The sequence below is a fragment of the Strongylocentrotus purpuratus genome, unplaced genomic scaffold (assembly GCF_000002235.5).
Source record: "Strongylocentrotus purpuratus isolate Spur 01 unplaced genomic scaffold, Spur_5.0 spur5_scaffold_6, whole genome shotgun sequence".
Lineage (NCBI taxonomy): Eukaryota > Metazoa > Echinodermata > Echinoidea > Camarodonta > Strongylocentrotidae > Strongylocentrotus > Strongylocentrotus purpuratus.
The window spans coordinates 61,114,460-61,135,213 of NW_022145612.1; the positions used below are offsets into that span (position 1 = coordinate 61,114,460).

The 20,754-nt window shown below is 36.1% G+C and overlaps 1 protein-coding gene across 2 annotated transcripts in view; it reads right to left on the reverse strand.

Annotated features, from left to right (window-relative positions):
* LOC580151 (ras-related protein Rap-1A) overlaps nt 1–20,754 on the reverse strand; it is a 34,671-nt gene that overhangs the window by 2,669 nt on the left and 11,248 nt on the right. The window contains exons 4-7 of one of the 2 annotated variants that reach the window (XM_780223.5): nt 8,152–8,208; nt 5,851–5,991; nt 3,926–4,023; nt 1,631–1,743 (exon numbers count right to left, since the gene is read on the reverse strand). In XM_780223.5, the coding sequence (XP_785316.2) occupies nt 1,631–1,743; nt 3,926–4,023; nt 5,851–5,991; nt 8,152–8,208 (409 nt within the window). Of the gene's footprint in view, nt 1–440; nt 1,744–3,925; nt 4,024–5,850; nt 5,992–8,151; nt 8,209–20,754 lie in introns of those variants that run through there. The other variant, XM_011681843.2, reaches the window with a different exon arrangement.

A 20,754-nucleotide genomic window follows, 5' to 3' on the forward strand; every position in this document is an offset into this window, starting at 1 on the left:
GTAACAATATGTTAAACAAAAATGTATGTGAGTTTGATTATTTTGTTTTAATGAATACACCTGTTAAGGGTGAAAGAAGAAGAAAAATCAAACAATATGCACACAAATTAGCAAGAACATAGAGTTGACCATAGCATGCAGAGAGATATAGTTGTGAAATATGAACATATACACAGTCATAGGTGAAATCATGGGGTGCCAAACATTTCCATCCTCTATACAATCTGCATGGGAGGGAACTATTTGAGGCTCTGTGAATTGACTGACCAATGAGAAGCAACCTCCTGTGACATAACTACTGCTCCCAACCAGCTATGGAGTTGACTAAAAGCTTATTCAGACATGATGCATAACAAACACCACTGCAGGGAAGCTGAATGAGGTAACGGTAAGCATACTATGCTATGCATTTCTCTATTTTACAACACAGATCAGTGAGAAGTGACTGCGTTAAGGGGCTATTGTTGAGTACCGGTAAAGGCGGCCCCCCCCCCTCCCCATTCCTTCTTAATCCTCTTCCCCGAGATATTGCCACACTAAATTAGTTTACAAAGTTTTGCTGCAGTCATCTTTTTAGGTGGTTTACCAAATCATGTCTGATCAAGGGTTTACAAATGATTGAGCATAAAACACACACTCCTTGATATGTCAATTACAGTTTTAAAAAATGGTCTATCTTGTATCACTTCTATACATCTACAATGTAGTGAACAAGAGATACCGTACATACTATATTCTAAGCAATTACATGTACCAAAATGTGTACAAATTTAACTTTACAAAACACAGCAGAGTTGAAGGCTTTTGCTTGTTTTTGTTTTTTCCGAACATAGAAAAAATTACCCCAGTAATACTGGTCCCATGTACAATAACACATCACTTACGAAAATCTCCTTTACACTTTTTTTTCTTCAGTTCCCTGGGCAATTTCCTCTTTTACTTAATCTACTCTTCCCCCAGCACTCTCCCAATGTTTTCTCTACCTGCTGTTATCAAAGCTTACATCACAAATGCGTGAAAAGTTCATTCCTCTTTACAAGATGAGGGTTATTACACACAAATTTCCTCTTGCAGCTCAGCTCAGCTCTTTGCTATCAATTGATCTCTGCTTCCAGCAACATTATAATGGCATTTGTAAAGGGGGAATCTTGTTACATCGTTGTCCCCTAATGTTTGCATCTGCAAGAATATACCCTGGATATCCTTTAGAGATTTCAGAGCTACAAATTTTCAAAAGCCTTTTACGGTTCTACAACAAGTAAGCACCGTTGATTCGTAAATGCCAACTTACAACTACAAAAACATGAGATAAATTTGTTCATTGTGAAGAATTCAGTTTTTATGAAGTAGAATTTGATATCAACTTTTCTGCTCCATACACATATGGAGAGCGAGCATGAATCACCACAAGGGCTACCTGTAAGATGAAAAGTGTATATTGCATGTTCCATTTTCACAGAGTCACCCTATGAGCTGTACAGAATTTGCCATATCCACAAAGCCAATGGGTCGCTTTAAGCTCTCTAACAAAATCCTCATCTCATTTTAGCCCCTTTCTCATCCCACCAAACATATCTTTTAACCCAAATCAACCTTAATTACACAATTATGCATTTCTTTGACTCCTTGCCTCTTTTGGGCTTCTTCCGCGACTCCGGTGTTAGACGGTTGATCTGTCGGACTAGGTCGTAGAAGAGGTCATTGACGTTGATCTTAGCTTTAGCTGAGGTCTCCAAGAATGTACTGCACATGATAAGGGAAAAGCACAAATTGTAGAAAAAGAACATGATTTAATAATCAAGTACCGGTACTAGTATACTAGACACATTTTAAAATCAATGTTGGACAGAGAGAGAGAGAGAGATCACACAACAGTAATAGGTATTGTATTGTAAGAAGTTGATGAAAGCCTTCCCTGGCATGCCATAATGTCGTGAGTGTCGGGAGTGTCGTGGTCGAGTGGTTTAAGGCGCTTGACTGGGGATGCGAAGGTCGAGAGTTTGAATCCCGACACGGCACTAATATCCTTTGGCAAGATATTAACCTGCACATGCTACTCTCCACCCAGGTGTCAAATGGGTACCCGGTAGGATGCGGCTGTCATTGTTGGTCAAACAGTTCGTGAGCGTCAAGTAACGCCCGGCTGGAATGCTCCCCAGGAGTGGAGATCGTGCACACATTATGTGCAGGCAAGCACTGAATCCAATGACCAGGGTAATAGTATATTTGTAAAGCGCTTAGAGACATTTGTATTAAGCGCTATATAAAAATTAAATATTATTATTATTATTATAATATTATAATATTAGTCTAAATCCACAAAGGAGGTCTAAGTCATATTTTAAACTTCCATTGAGACCTAAACAGTATACTAAGGAGGTTTATCTTAAACCATAGTCCATGGTTTAAGATAAACCTCCTATTGTGAATTTGGCTATTATGTGCACGATTAATGACAAGTATTTTTAGTTGATTCAAATTGTGATATCTTATTGGGCTACGCTAGTAATCGCTGAGAAATTCTGCAAATCAAAAGTGTATCAAGTCATCAGACAACTGGACTTTCTATTCTTCAGAAGGTGTTTAAAAGTCATGTGCCTATTTTGTAAACATACATAACTGGAGGAATGCAGCAAATCAACACCAAGGAGCCTCTGTTTACATCATCATTTGGCACATTGACCTCAAAACCTAATCAGTTCATCTCCCTCTGACGCATAACAGTACTATCGCATCTCAACATCATCCCCATAATGATTCTAAGATACCGTGAGAAAATGTTAGGGCAATGTTTCAGACCTACATGTACATACACGAGTACAACCTGACAACAAATTATGGCACTTCCTATTGCGTAGACTAGATAGTCTTGGATATGTTTGGTTTCATATATGCATTCGTAGGATCACTGTTATCATTACTCATTACACAACAATAGCATAATGGTTGTGTCATTTGCTTGGTTTGCAAAAGGCAAGGACATAAAAAAATTAAAAAATGTACCCCTTCTTATGTTAAATTACATTGTGTATGGTATTTGTAAAATAGTAGATGCATATTTTCCCTGCATGCCCCACCTAGCAGGCATATCCTTGATACAATGATTACCCCATTAAGTCACAGCTGTGGTTTACACCATGACTTATTACTGTTGGTGAACATAGAACAATCTTTGATTCTGGGTTTGTGCCAATAAGGGTTCAGTGCAATGAGTAGAGGGGTGTCCTGCCAACATGAAGAACTTTATAAACCACCCTTCTTAATAGTTTTTTTGTGATATCCTAAATAGTCTTGTCCTCTGGAGAATGGCAGCTACATGCAAACATTACCAAAAGCATAATAGAAGTATACTCAAGGCTCTACATGACCAGCAACTCAATGGCAGACAACCTTTAAAAATTCAACATGACCCCCAAATATTAAACAAGGGTCCATTTTTAAAATATGAATAGCCACAAAATTGCCCCCCCCCCCCCCCACATAAAAGTTAAGGTGGAGTATTGGACTGCTCAACAAATTTTAGCTGGAGTCTTGTATAATGAAATATATGCATGTTTACTAGAATACGGTATGAACAATACCCAGACTGAGAAATGCAGACGGCCAATCACCAATCATCAATGTTTTAGGTTCCTATATGACTATTGGTGAAGAAAATGGAAATACATTATTAATGAAAGTTAAAGTGATGTTTGAGTAGACTAGCCAATACCGGTACACCCATATGTGAACACACTACAGTGTAGAACAGATCCAATATCTGACTTGGGTTCTGCTTTTATGTTTTTTATGCTATCCTTCATTTTTTTTTCATACTCTTCAACTATTAACCCATAGATGCCAGGTGAAAACTTAAGGTTTGATTTACTACCAGCTAGCTATACACACTGGTCCAATGATTGTTTTAGATGATGAGTCTACTTACCAGCCGTTGAACTGCCTTGCTAAGCTAGCTCCTTGATCCTTGCCTACTACTCTCTCGTCTTCCAAGTCACATTTGTTGCCTACAAGTACCATGGGAACCTGAAAGGGAGGGGGCAGGGAGGGGGCAGGGAGGGGGCAGGGAGGGAGAACAAGAGAAGATACGTGTTACAGCACACATCCATCCCAAGAGACCCATGTTTATTTCCCTGGCTTTAGCCAAGCTTTATAAAGCATTTCTCCCTACCTGGTACTGACCATTAATTACACTTAGGTTGAGAGTAGCAACCGTACAGTGTAGATTAATGTCTTGACACAGAATATTAGTGCCACAACGCATGCTTGAACCACAAACAAATCCTTACAAATTATTTCAATCACCTGTAATGGATAATTGTATTTCATTATTCAGAATGCAAATTGCATATCGGTAAATTAATTTTTGTTAGGTAGGACAAACAGTATGGCTTGCCCTACCTAACAACACGCAACATATGCAATTTGCTTCCTGACTAGTGAAATACAATTATTCGCAACAGGTGAATGAAATAATTTGTAACAAGGCACTTAACAAAGATTTGTGCATTAAAATTTGAGTACATTACAAAATGGCCTATTTGCCTTATTGATATAAATGGATATCATAAATGGTTGACCCTTTCAGTGCTATAAAATCAATTGATAAATGATAAACACAAAAATCTTGCACTTTAAAAAAATTCTTAACAAGTTCGTTAATTGTGAAGTTAGATATAGAATACTCTCCATATCAAGATGAATGGTCGATTTAAAAAAAAAAATCATTCTTGTGAGACAGGTTTGTAAACTTGGTATAGCATGACCTCCATGTATCTCACACGTACATGCATGAGCTAGCAAGTCTTTCCTTCAGCAATGTAATAAAATACTAAAAATACATTCAAATGCTTGATTTGTTTATAATCAAATATTTTCCAGCAGGAGCCAAGCTCTTACATGGCCCTCAGAATCTCTCATTACAAGCTTTTTATCATAGGATAAGTGCTGTACCTGCATTATTCTCCACAAGGTCATATTGTATAGTGCATCAAAAGTTTAGCAGAATGCATTCAGGTAAACAGCTATTAGTCTGCACAGACAGGCTTTATGCAGGGGCTGTAGAAATGGGGGGGGGGGGGGTGCAACCCACAAGACCTGTACAATACTGCAGTATTACAATAAAATCATATACTTCTTTGCATGCTCAGCTCTCTTCTCCCTTTTAAAAACGCTTTGCTAATCCCATTCCCTTTCCACAATCAACATTGATATACCCCGTAAAGGTATCCTAGAAAGGAAGGGTGTATCTCTGCTCCATTGAATCTGTGTTGTACTAAGTCTGCAGAGGGTATTTCTATTACAAAAATATAGGCCTTTATGTTAACTCTACAGTGTCTAGACAAGCATAGGTAATAGTTTTTATATCCCATTCAATTCATAAAAGATCTAATCCTCTTTAATAGCAGTTACAGAGAGGTTTCATAACATAAATAATTTATAAGCTATGTGCCAGATCATTTATTTACACCAAGGTACATGTACACTGTAACTGACAAATTGGAATAACTATACGACAATAAACAGTTACCAGTATTACCATGTTCTAAGATAACCTTTCTTCTTGCTTACATAACTTTACAATGCTACTATACCAAAGAAAAGAGTCCCCTGGTCTCTAGACTGTAGCACACGTTTCTGTCAGCCTGTACAGTAAATCTAGATCATTGTATCAACAAAATAATAAAAAGCATTAAATATATGAACTTTTGCTTCAAGAGGTATATTGTGATTCCTCTGAAAGATAACATTTGAGGAAGATAGTAAATATACACTGGGACTTTCTAAAAAAAAGAAAAGATCAACCAATCCCTCAGCTTGAGCACTGCTGAAGAGATACTGTTAGGTACTCACGTTATCTGTGTCTTTGACACGAAGGATCTGCTCTCGTAAATCATGGAGATCATTGAAGGTAGACTGCGCTGTGATGGAGTACACAAGGACGAAGCCCTGGCCATTCTTCATGTACAGATCTCTCATGGCTGTAAATTGTTCCTGGAGAGAAGAAGAAGTAAAAAGTTTTAAAAGTTATTTCTCATCAAACTAAAAACGTATTATATAAGATAAATTGAGCATGGTTTGAGAATAAAAGGTGCTCCCCGACTATATAATTCAACCTTTTACTTGATGTCCAAATTATATCCAAAAAAAACTATAACATATATAATTAACATGCCCCCCCCCTTTTTTTTTAAATCAATGAAGGGGGGGGGGGGTCATCAAATGTTCACACAAACATGTTTTCTCTATTTTCTACCACATTGTTGATATATTTCTGGAAGCCTGCAAGTACATGTACATGAAATCAGAGACATACGTGGCTTGGGTGCTTTTACAAGGCAATATAAGCCAAGGTCCTCTAATAGAATCTCTCATTATACTGTATGAAAGGCAGGCAGGCAGACAGGCAGGCTTGATAAGGACAACATCTATTCATTTCCACAAATTAAAGCATTCAATAAAGAGATTGGGAGACCTTCAGTCCCTATTAGTAATTGTACTTTTTTTTCTTTCTTTCTTTCTTTCTCAATGCATAATCCTTCAAGCCTTAGTAGCCTTTTTAATATTGATTTATTAGGACAGTTGTCTAAATACAAAAGTTAGTTTCTTTGGCTGAGTAATTTGAATTATATTAAGTTCTTGATAGTGTTCCCAGAAGTTGGCCTGTTATGTATACTAATACAGCTACATGTAGATATAGTTTGCAACCAAGGACCCATGTTGGTTGTTTTCATTGCAAAGTCTGAATGAACTGTTCAGGCTGTAGACTACCACACCATGCATTACAGGTGCGCTTGCCTTTTGTAAACCTAGCTTAGGATTCACTCAAGAGTCAAGACACAAATAGTTTATCTTTTAAACATTGTCTTTTATTTCAAATTTTCAATCGCCCGAGTTACTGTTATTCTGGCTCTGAACAGACAATAAACTTCATATCAAATTTGACTCTTTGACTCTTTGTGAGTCTTTGACTCTTTGCTTGCAGACAAACAGCAACACCGGTCAACACTTCAGGGTAAAATCATTGCAAAAATGCTGGTACTTCTATCCATGCACTTTTCATCAATATGTTTTTATCATTTACTTTCAATATATGTACTTTCTGTTTCTTGTACATGTACATGTATATAGTTAATTCCTATTTTTGGCATGATTTTTGTGGTTGGCAATTCAAAGGTTACTGACAAATACATACCCATCTTCTCCAGAACTATATTTGTTTTAATGATTTGGTACATGTAGTTCAGATGATAATTATTTATTTTGTGTGTGTGTCATTTCCCCCAATGTTTTTTTAAAGCTAAAATTAGAAAAGTATTTGCTTTTGATTAAAATGGTTTCTCAATTACTGCTCAACCATATTCTCACCACCACCAAATAAATAATACAAATACCATGATGAAATAATCTGGTGTGACCAACAATAATACTGATTTCAAGGTTGGCAGCCTTTTATTCATATTTTACTTTTCAACAACCCCCAAAAGTACAAAACAAAAAACAAAGTCAGGAAACGAGTAGCAATATATAGCAATACATGTCCAACACACATCCGCTTGATCTGATGGTGTTCATCCTATATGTACATTATATGTTTGTAGGTCCATGCACCATTGAAGTTGCATGTGGGCGGGTGTGAGTTCGTTACAAGAGGAGAGCCTACGGTTAATGGATATCCGATATCCTTTACTTCCTTTTCATAATAGCCATTTGACTTTCTTTTTCAACAAACAGAAAAAAATATTACCTTAACGTGACTGGATATATGACCTATCTTTCAGAGGTTTTTTTTTCCTTTTAAGGATTTGGAAATGAATGTTATGCTAGGAAGCAACAAGTTTGAAAGTTGTCATAGTCAAATCATGGTTCTTTTTTTTATGGTTGCTTTTTATTAGGATAGAATTATAAAAACAGCTCTAGTACAGTGTATGTATATTAATATACAAAATACATTCGACCTTCGTGAATAGCAGTCAATCTTTCAAATTCCTGACTTCATCCTTGGACCAAACACTAACCCTAATCCTAACCTTAAACCTTCTCCAATCAACAACAATAACTCTAATCCTCTTTGAAAAATAGATTCCGTAATGAACATCAGATAACCCTATGGATCATGATTTATTTGCATGTTTGTTGCTACTTTTAACTTACTGTGCCTGCTGTGTCCAAGATCTCCAGCATGCATTGTTGTCCGTCCACCTCAACTTGCTAAAAGATAAAAAGAAGGGGAAAAAAAGGAAAAAAAATAGGGTAAAATTTTGCATTCTGTACCTGTTAATAATCAAAAGATGTAAGCTGAACTGAGAACAAAATAAACTTAAACTTCTATTATTTTGATGAAAAATGTCAAAATATATGCAAAATTTGCACATATTTCATTAAAGGTAAAGACCAGTTATGGTCATGCGATTGCATTGTGAAAGAAACGTTGTGGAATCGATCAGAAAAGGTTGATCATCTAGCATCTAGCATCTGCAAGGTTCTGGAATCATCAAAATGATAAGAAATTTGGCCCATTTTTCGTAAAGTTACAAGCACTATACACAGAAAGATGTATATGGGACTACCCTATATCCCTCACAGACCATGGAGAGAAACAAATTTACCAAATATATGAATTAGTAGGTGGTTTCCCGGCAAATTTTTTATCATCATGTATTAGTCAAAACATATTCTTTCACATGATTGGTAATGAGAGCTTCCATTTCATTTTTTGAAATTGGGGCGTTTCCAATACTGGTCTTTACCTTTAAATAACTGATAACATCTAAATTGTTGTGATGAAATTAACCTGATAAAACCAGTATTGTGTTATCTGTTGAATCATTACTTCAAAATGAGGTATGTGTATTCCTATTTCATTAAAAAAATGCACACCTCACTTCTAAACTCATTGACTATGGACTTCCCTCCATTCCATTAGCTTAAACCGGGAATGGGTTCAAATTTAACACAAAATTGATTTCAACCCCCCCCCCCCCCTTCATTTCTTTTACTGATGATGTATGTGGGACATTTACCTGTATACTATGTACGTATATGTACAGTTAAAAACTGAATTATTCATACCCTTGTTGGTTTTTGTGTTTTTTGTAACTCATGAATGAAAGGTGAACCCGTTGAATGAGGGCCTTTGTTGACATCTTGTACATGTAAGCTTTATTATGTAACATTATCAAGAAACATAAATCAATTTTCCACATACTTAAAAAGTTAAAAAATTGCAAAACTTGGTAAGGGCATGAATAATTTAGTTGCTAACTGTATGTATCTTGCTGCGCATAAAACACTGACATTATACTACTGTATGCATAAACACAAAATACTTGGAACATGTACCGGTAATACAAAAAAAAGGTATTTAAAATTTTGAATCCACAGTTCATAGCACTGGGCCATTGGCGTCGATCCTTACATTTACCTATTGTTCAGGGGGGGGGGATGAATGAATAGATCATCCCGATGAACGATAACACATTAATTAGTTGGTCCTTCCTGCTTTGTGACTGCTATACCCTTTTATAAATAAAGATTTATGAGTTTCCCCTTAAACTTCCTTCATCCCTCTCTATTATCCTTCATATCCCTCTCCACTCTCTTGGCACTAGGGGAAGTTGCATCAATTATCCATTTCCTTTCTGTTCTATCCCCATTCTATGGTTCAACAAAGTGTTGAGATCCTTTCAGTGGAATACATGCCCTCATCTGAGATCAAAGCCTTGAATTATAACATTAACTCCACTCTGTTCTCAAGTAGTCTGGCTTCAAGGCAGAAATAATGTTTCTTATTTTCAGTGATAATGTGATGAGTATGGTGTACTATGGACTGTCTATTAACACAGCATGTACATGTACATTTAAGAAAGGTACATGTAGGCCCTATGATTTGTGTATACAGAGAAAGGGGTTCATCTACTAAAAAAAGGGTAAAAAAAAGAGGGTAAAAAAAAGGATCATTCAGCCTTAAATTCAAGCTAACTCTATGAAAGTGGCTTGATTGTATATGTACAAGTTACAACTGTTATCATTATTATTTGAAAAAGCCACAACAGTGTTTTCAATATGTACGAGTTCTGTCTACCTGCACGTTATATCATTACATGTATATGTGTACATATGTAATATTAGTGATTAGATTCACCCACAAAACAGAAATGCATGTCAGATTGCAACATATTACAGCAACAAAATACATGTACAATGTAGACCCAGTGAAAAACTGCCAACATATGCATCCACATATCTGATACATATCAACTTTCTTTCCAACAACACATTTTATCCAAGTATCACATATCATTTCAGGGTAATCAATATGGTTTCATACATGCATACATGTATATGTAGTCGGAAAGCACTCAAGTTTATCTTGAATTATAACTTCAACAACTTTACTTCCTTCGAAAAAAATCACAAGAAACTGACTATCTTCCGTAATGAAATGGAACCACAAACCACTATGCATGCAGTGAAGGTCCTGCATTTGCTTTCACAGCTCATTGATAATTCAATACGGCTACCGGTATATTAAAATTAGAGATAAATTTCTTTAAAGGACAATTTTAAAAAGGAAGGAGAGAATGAGAGAGAGAGAGAGAGAGAGAAAGAGAGAGGGAGCGATTCAACAGAATGAATATGTGTTTATATTATAAACACATTATAACCCTTTTGAAACTACACATTTTATTCAATAACTTTTTATTCCTCCACGATCACATTTGATATGAAACCAAATGTACAAGTACTTGTACTTCACAAACTCTTGTTTAGTTTTTACTCGTGGGTATTTTCATTTGATTAAAAATTCACACTCAAGTGCTAAAAGATAGCATCAAATTACATGTTCATCATTCTATCTCACAGTTTCAAAGTATTTTCAAGCAAAACCATTTGTTTAGACAAACACATTAAATTAAAGTACATGAATAATGAAGAAAGTCAGGTGTATGTATGATAACAATATATACAATTTGTATTATCTATTTATTTAATTACTACTTCTCACTTAAAATTAGAGGATATTGAAATGAATAATGGATTCCTCCAGGACCCACTGCAACCCTCATCATTTCATGAGAAGGCACCATGATGTATGGGTGTGGAGTAGGGGATTTCCCTTTTTTTCCTTGGAATATCAATTCCATACTTGAACAGAAAGAAGAAAGTGTGCAATTGCTTGCACTTGCATTTTCCACCCAGCCCCCTTCTCTTGTTTCTATTAATTTTTCCATTTATGGTTGTAGCCTTTCTCTGAAACATAGGCCTTAGAATAGTGGGACGGCGGAGGGGGGGTCAAGTTAAATGACTTAAATCTAATAAGGCCCACCTAGTCGGACTATGTAATTTAAACTGAACATAAATCCATTGAAATTCATGTTCACTGTATAAAGCCCCTTTGTCCAATAAACATCACATACAATATATATATGTACATGTACATGTAGTTAGTAACAAAAAAAAAGGACTTTATCTATAAATTTAAAAGAAACAGAAATGCACAGAAGCCAGAGCTGACTCAGCTGAGAGAGCAGGTACATGGAAGTGCAAAATAAACGTAGATCTAAATACCAGCACAATAATACTACTAAGTGCCTAACCAGTAACCAGTAACAAAATGTATGCACATATGCCATATCCCTATATAAATGCGTACAATGGATACGTGCAGGCTTCCCTATAATGGTACTAGGAAACACATGCAGTACTTTAGCATATCCATGTCCAAGCGCTTAGTACATGACTACATGTATGTACATGTACATGTAGGCTAAATCCATGTAGGCCTACAATAATAACTTACATGCAATCATACTGTACATGTACGTAATTACATTACTGAAACATATTATGCTTTGGTGTATGTACATGTACATATCAATGAAATATGAATAAATAACTGTATGCACATACAGTACAACTGTACATGGAGAAAAACATTCATTGCATATGTAGATAGCAGTACACATGCATGGAGGCTTTTCTGTGAAAGTTGTTATCTTCCCAATACAGGGTGTATGAATTAGCACATGTATAATCAAAGTGAAAAAGAAAAATACCACCCTCATACAATATATGTATGAGTTCAGGAGAAAGGAGAAGACCTAGTAAAGTATTTTTCTTGCAGACAAAGCTCAAGTATTTCAGGCATGTGGGGTGGGCTGACCCATAAAGCAATTATTATGAGTCACACACAAGATGCTATGGCACCAACAACACAACACAACACTCTTAAATGTCTTGGTCAAGAAAGGCTAAGATATGTTTCAATCACAACTTTAATTCTGAAATTATATCTATATTGCTCCACTAAAGGCACTGAATGAATAAAAAGTACATGTACTGTACATTATTGTTTTCTAGACAAAAAGACAGATTCTGATGGTGTTTTGGTCCAGAAAGACTACAGGTAAATTATGAAAATGACGCTTTGAACACCGAATTAAACTAACAATGTACATGTACATGAGCATTGTTTCTGGACAAAGCGACTCTCAGATTTTGACGAAGCAATGTCGCACTTGTTTGACCTAAATGTGTATGCATCATTGCTATCACTTTTGCATGATTAATCACACACCATGTTACGAGACACACACACACACACACACACACACATCCCCAGTGTTGTGTTGGAGTACGCATTTCAATTTGGATAAGTACCGCATGCAAGAATTTTGTGATAACAAACTAATTGAAGTGTATCAACTACGTTAGACAGACTACAAAGAATACTGAGTAAAAATATAAAACACATTAATTACACAGGCGAATAAACAGTAAAAAGAACATCTACTGTTGGAAATTTACATGAAAATTACCAGTGTAAATAAGGCCCTTTTTGTTTATAAGAGCTATTTCATGATTTGAAAAGTCAGATTTTCCTCGTTGCCATTTTCACATATTTATATATAATGCTTGTTGTTGTTATTTTCTATTGCTTGTTTTTGTTGAAGGTGGGGGTGGTTGTTGTGGTAGCATTATTGTTGTTACAGTATTTAAAATTGAGCTCTTTTACAGCTTTCAGAAGTAAATTGCTCACACCTCCTGAGCATTGTTTTTTCCATTAGGTATCACAAGTCACAATCAATAGATGTACGCTGGGACGGTGATGTTCTGGTGGTCAGTCACTAAGGACTGATTCCACCACAGTTGGGCAATTTCTAAATTACCAAACATTGACATAGTGCTCACTAAAAGTAAATATTTGTTTTATTCAAAATCAACTCCTGATCCTGGCCCCTTAGCACATGTACATGTAGTATGAAAGAGGGTCCTGTTGTATTGTAGTGCACAATGACATGTTTAGTTCATTCATGACTAACTCTTGCTACTTTCGCAGAGTGTGAAGGGGGTCCCGTTGCATAATAATCAACACAGGCGTGACATTTCAGCACGCTTGGTGGGTCAGATGGTATCATGACTCACCGCAAAGCATGCTTCATTCATCTGTAAAATGACTGTCATCTAAATTGGCAACTTGACAGGGGCTTTAATACCGAGAGATACCAAGGTTACAGCTCAGGCCATCACTGACATGAACAATGGTAGCATACATGTAGTAAACACTACAATATCAATTTGGATTCCGGTATATGATATTCTTGTAGGTAGGCCTACACATGCCACACAGGAAGCAGGATGCTACTGTGGTATATATTATGACAGAGGTTATTTCCAAGAAATACCATATCTTGATATATACACTGTATATAGCCATATCACTGTTTAAAAGAAGCTATGGTGTACATTACTGTGTCAACACTGTTAAACATATTTGACTAAACGTCACTACATTCATAGAGCCTGTCATGTCAACAATAGGCATATGATCATGAAATACGTAGACCTACAATGTACATTCTTTCTACATGTACATATAGTACAGTCTGTACACATCAACATTCACAGAAATTACAAGGTATTTCAAGAGAAATTTGTTCAATGTTACCATTCATTACCAGTAAGAACAAGAATTTTGCTTCAGTTGCTACAAACATCTAGAAGCCTAGGAATATTACATAATTACAAGGAATTCCAGAAGCCATACTTTTGTCAACTAATTGTACCATCTTGCTTAACCATAAGCTTTCGTGGACTGTTTTTTTTAAATGAAATGAAAATATCTTAAAGAAATGCAAGAGAAGAAAAAGAATGCCTTATATAATCATTTTTTTTAATTATGAAACAATATGTCTTTTATGTATATTTTGTTATCTGTATTATACATGTATCTGCATGTGAAATGTGAAACCAATAAACTCAAACTCAAATGCTGTCCTAGGCATTTCTAATTATCTTCTATTCTTCTATTGTTTTTTTAATTTATTTCTATTGCCCTATGAAACCCATGTTCATCTCCATGTACCCTGTGTTGATGGTACGAAGCCCATTGATTCACCATTCCAACTAGTGTACAGTATGCAAGTACTACAACATATAAACACTGCATCGCAGGATATCAGACTTGTACAATAGTGCACTTGAGTCTGGAAGACCAGCTACATGTACATGCAGGCAGGTGCTGTTGCTATTATAAATGATGTCCGCATCCAACATACATTATAAATGCTTGCTAATTAAATGCACTAATTGCTCTGGGACTGCCTGCATGCAGAACCATTAGCGCATTCTACCATAGACAAATTGAATCAGATTGCAAGAGATGGAAAACAGCCATGTGATATGTTTTTCTCCTGTTTTATCAGAATCAATTAGAAAAGATCTTATCTGAGGAGGCTATGAAGCCGCTAAGGAGAAAAGCATCTTTCTTATGCTCTTGATAGTATCTCCAATTTCCATGGCAAAACATCTACATCTAGGCCTATTTATTTGGGTATATTTTCAGATGTAACATCTACGGACTGATGTATCGCTCAAAATCATAATGAAGAGAGAGATGGAGCGTCGTTTTAGTCCAAATATGAAACAGTTTGTATTCACTCAATGAAAAATAGACCTGCCTTAATTTACCTTTTTATTGATAATTTTATTGATAATTCTGGAGCAGTTCTAAACTGTACATTCAAGAAGAAAGAAAGAAGAAAGGGTATGGAATGGATTGATACTTTTTTGTTACTTCAAATTCTTTATATTTATAGCCAATTCATCCTTGAAATACTTCCAAATTGTGATCGAAATCTGCACAAGTCAATTGTTGTTGTATGTATATATCACAAAACCATGACTCACTGACTGACTTCATCCTTTGTGTAATTGATGTGAGCCATTTAAGCATTGCCCTTGTAAAATGGAAAAAAATCTTTCATTTGTTGAATTTAATCTATTGTTTGATGACTAATATCAGACAAAGTTTCAAACCATGCTACAATTGTTAAACAATAAAGAGATAAAAATATAATGTAAAATTAGAAGAATGGGGAAATGCAGGTGGGGTTAAAATCAATTCATCAAACTTTATGAGGGAAATTGTATTGTTTTGAGATTTTAGTTGAGTTCCTGATCATGTTATTTCATTCACTTCCTCCTCTTTCCATTAAATTCCATTATATGCATAATTTGAATTTCCAGCATTAATTTCTCTTGTTTTACATCTTTTTCTGCCTCATCCAGTCTCATTACACAAATGTCATAGCGACCCTAAGGGATGAAACGAGGAGAGAAATTAACTCCTTGCCCTGGAGTGAACCAGGCATTTGGTCAACACTCTCCAAACAGCCAGAATTGCGCTAACTTGATGTGTCAATCCAGAGGCTGTTTGTTTGGAGAGTGAGTTCATTGATTTTGACCACACATTGGCCGAGAGCATCTTGTCTCCTGACAGACGAGGGCCTGGCTTTTAAATTTTTCTCCGATGTGGATGTGGAGTGCTGACCTGTTGCTCTAAGGTGTTGCTCTAAGGCAATAGAAGGTACAGATAGACCATTCCAAATTTGCATTTTGTCTGGTAAATAAAAGCCAGAAGGGTAACACTCTTCTGGCTCTCAGCAGACCATTTCATGTAATTTCATATATTATAATGTAGAATATCTCTGTACCTATCTTATATTCCTTCCCTCCCTCTCCCCCCCCCCCCCCCCCCCCCACCCCCTTCTCTAATCCTCCATTTAATTTGAATTCGGCGTAAATATTCAAAAATGAATGATACATGCCATAAAAACTAAAACAACAACAACTCTGTCTAAAGTACAGAGCCTATAGCAGTATGCATCAGCATAGTCTCGAAGTGCAGACACTGTTCTGCACAGCGACTAGGGGTTTGTGCCTGCAAACTACAGTAGGACATGTCTATAAATCAGGGACCCAATTTATCATTCCACAAAGGCCTCAAATGATCTTGAAATGAAGGCAAATTACATCTTGATCAGCTGCTCTAATGGGAATCAACAAGGACAAGATCTTGTGAGAGAGATGGGCTTCATGAGCTCATTGAGCTGCATTTACACTGCACACAAAAATCATCAATTTTTCTCACATTCCGGTGTTTCGTAAGGACCAAAAAATGAATTTAAAAAATCCACCTCTTGAGTGTGTTTTTTTTTAAACTCCGGAAGAAATGTTGTCGTTCCAGACTTGCGTCCACTCTCGAAACATCTGTGAATGATTTCTGTTTTTCATCACATGAACCTCCTCGCTTCTGTGCGCTCTCATGCATATTGGACACATAGACTCACACTGATTTGTCAATTTTGGTGACAAAATCTTCATCTTTATCATCAAATAATCTCTACTCAGTCTTGTTTATTATCTCAAGCATACCAGTCTCCCAAGATATACCCGGTAGTCTCCAGCAGGAAGAAACAAAAGGCCACCGGGAAGAGAGACGATTCAGATCCAATATTATCTGTTGGAGCCAGACAGGCATTAACCGTATAGGAATATATGAGTTAACATCCTTCTGGCTCCAAACAGACAATATTGCTTGTCCAAAGCCAGCCTCTCCAATTTCCCTCCCTCCTACGCCTATCCCTAAAACAACCATCTGTCACAGCCCATCCTCTCTCACCTCACAAGAGCCTGCCACCTCAGCAGGCTTCAGAAAGAGAACACAAATGATATTTCATATCAATATTGGATAGGCAGCTATTGGTTACTATCCTCTAGCAGTCTCAACTTTCAGACACGATGGCTTCTGGATTTTCACAAACAAGCAACCTGTGAATCTATCACATGTGATGTGGGTTTGCAATCAACCGGCCAATTTTCAGTTTCAATTCAAAGGAAATCAGAATTTTCCTCTTTTTGTATTTTTTTGTTTGTTGTTGTGGCATAAACTAGGATCCTGAGTTTCATTGCACAAAAATTGCATTTTATTTGAATGTACAATTTATCTTTATACAAACACAGAATACTTGTAGTTGGGCATATGCCGTTTATTAAAACCGCCTCTCTCATTTCTATTTCCTAGACTTGCATGTATTTAGGAAGGATGGATATGTACAGAAAGCTGATGAATAATATACTTTCGCAGATTTTTTGCAGAATGGAAAGTGTACCACAGACTACTCAAATAACCTGATCTGTGTGAAGAAAAAAAGAAATTAAGTCATCACTGAAAAATTCTGATATTTTCAGCGAGTCTTGAAGCACCAGACTAACGGAGGGTGTACATCCCCTGGTGATATTGCATTTTTAGCACAGAGTGTGGGGTGGAGAGAAAGTATACAGCAAAATCCTGTATGTCTGCAAATAACAAAGTTCATAAACATGCAATAACTGGGTGTGCCCAGTCAAATAGAGGTCAACTCCAAAAATATCAACCAACAAAATAATTCAACATTTGTTTGTTTGCCTTGGGGTACAAACTTGAAATATTTGAAAACCATACTGTAACATGAAACCAAAGGTAGAATGTAAGACTAATGGTTACTTTCGAAAATACAGAATCCTAAAAAATATCTGTTTTTCAGTGGCCAGCGGCATGGTGCATATTGTAGGACTGCCGCACCCTACAAAAACACCCGCATCAGTCAAGGTGCTAAATAGAGGAGGGGGCATGGGAGGGGGCAAGCCATGAAAAGATAAATACTTCCAGGGATATCCTTCACTTCATCAATTAATTAAGACAAATTTACTCCAATCAGTCTTACAGGGTTGCAGGAGACAAGGAGGCGGAATGAATGACGTCAAAGATTATTTTAAGAGAACGTTTATCATCTGCATCGTTCATGATGGAGTAGAAAACACTTGGACAGATTAATCAGTCATCTCCTGAATTAGTAAACTCCAATCTTGGCAGAAATGGATGAAAGTGGCTGATGGCCAGGTTGGCCTTTTGCAAGGAGTGAACATCTCCTTGATATAACTTCAGATGAAGTCAAATACATCAAGGGGGATCATTTCATGATTTTGGAGGAAAACTTTAACAGGAAAACTTTCAGAGGCTCATAAAAGGAAGATATTTTTTGTAATTACCATAGGGGATCAAAACTTTTGCTTCTTAAATAATTTATTAAGGGAAAACAAAACTGAACAAAATATTTATGATTAAATGTACATGTACCATACATCCATAAAAGCCAAAGAGTATGCGATGCAATAAATATACAAATTACTCCTATCTTATGTAGCAAGATATTACCTATTTTGATAGTTTCCCTTCCCACAATCATTTCAAGAGGTATTTTGCCCTCTGCTTTGTGGACTTTCAACCAATGTACACGTACATGTACTGTATGTCTGGAAATTGATAATCTTCAGGAAAAAAGGCCCAAAATTAAAGTAGATTCATGTGCAGAGAGTTAAAGGCATTCCCTCAGGTACATGCATATACCGGTAATGCCTTTCATTTCAGCATAAAATGCATAAAGTAGAAAAAGGGATGTCTTGATCAGACATCCCTTTTTCTACTTTATGCATTTTATGCTGAAATGTGTGATTTGGAATAAATTTCCTCAGAACCTGTATGCTTAAATGTTATTATCATGAAGCAAACATGTTTACTTGAAAGTAATAAAACATACATATAGACCTACATATTGCTACAAGGAGACAACATGATAGTCTACAAGAGATCTTGCCTGGATGGACAGTCAGTATGACGTGTCCTTCCATATCTCTCTTCTCTCTCAACACCAGCCATGTAATCGATATCACAGCTTTAAATAGCATCTTCGCATAAATTGCATCCACACATGTGTGAGATGCCTCGCGCTTCTCTTTGATGTGATATGCTACATGTAGCTGTACGGTTAAAGTGTTTTTGTTTTTGTTTTTCAATTTCAATAAAAAGATGAGTGTACAATGGTAGTTTTACATTGTTTACTTAAATTCTAGTGATCACCAAGTAGTTATCAGTCATATAAAAAGTATATGAACTCAGATCTTCTAAATAGAATGTACATGTAAAAACAATGGGGAGAAAAACCACAGACAAAATAATGTACATGTACCATCTTGAATTTGATCAAGATATGCCCGCATATGTTGTACATGTAGATGCATGTACAACTGTTCATGTATCTATTCTACCTTTTATAGATCTGCAAATAACTTTGCAGCATGTCAACAAAAATTATCTGACATATAAGCCCTAGATATTTCCTAACAATCACTTACTCAATATAATTACTCAATAATATTACTCAATAAAATTGCACCTACTAGTACCGGTACATGTACATGTGTAAGTGCAATAGTGCATGCATGTATATTCTTCCCTTGAACAAATTGTTCAAATGTTTTGGTCATACAACACATGTATACTTGCTGAAACAGGGTGAGGAGCTCAAACACACCTTCTTTGCTTCTCCTTTTCCTCTCAAAAGCAGCTCTTTGTTCATTCACGGTCATTTATTTCAATTTTTGAGTTTTGACACTCCAGCAACAAAACAAAACCAAACCAGAATGACCTTGGCAATTGGCATTGTGTCATTATTTGTCAAATGATAACACCTTGGCTTTCAAACTGAGATATACATGTTGGGTGTTTTTTCTTATTAAAATACTTTCCTGGTTGAATTTCCATGACCACCTACATGTACACTGTACATTGAATAATGAATAGCTTCTTAGTGAAAAAGATAGCAACCATAAAAACCTAATAAAAAACAAGAAAATCAGTCTACACTTTAATGGGCCAAAAAAAAAATTCATTTGGTTGTCCTTCACCGCCCGCTCGTCATTTTCTAGTCGCTCATATTTTTTTTTTTTTAATTCATTTTTTTTGGGGGAGGGGGATCAATTTTAAACGCCTAACATACCATTTTATGCATTTTTACCAATATTTTTGCCGCTCTGATCTTCTGATCCAATCAAAGCCCCAAGCCCAACTTACAGGGTTAACCTCAACAGTATCCAAATATGTAATTCATTTTTTTAGATGTAGTGCAATATTTAAACTACATGTACATGTACTTACATTGTAGGTATGTACATGTAGAGTTATAATAATAATAATAATAATAATAATAATAATAATAATAATAATAATAATAATAAAAACTTTACTTATAAAGCGCTTACCACCGAAGTCTCTAAGCGCTATAACAATGTATTTGCCAACATCTCTTTTTTAGGGTGGCAGTGAGACTGCGGTACAATCACAGGCAGGCAACGGGACGGGATTTATTCAACCTCATGATCAATTTTAGATTCTGTTATTGATATTCTCGGGGCTCAGGCAAATGTCTGCTTCAACCGCAATGAATGATGAAATTGATATTACATTTTTTGCTTTGCTGCTGCCTCTTTTATTTGATGCAACCATGCCATCCAGACGGGCCTTAGGATCTCCTTCACTGGTGGAGTAAACAACCTCAAGTGCTACATGGCACATTTTTATTATAGGCCTGTTTT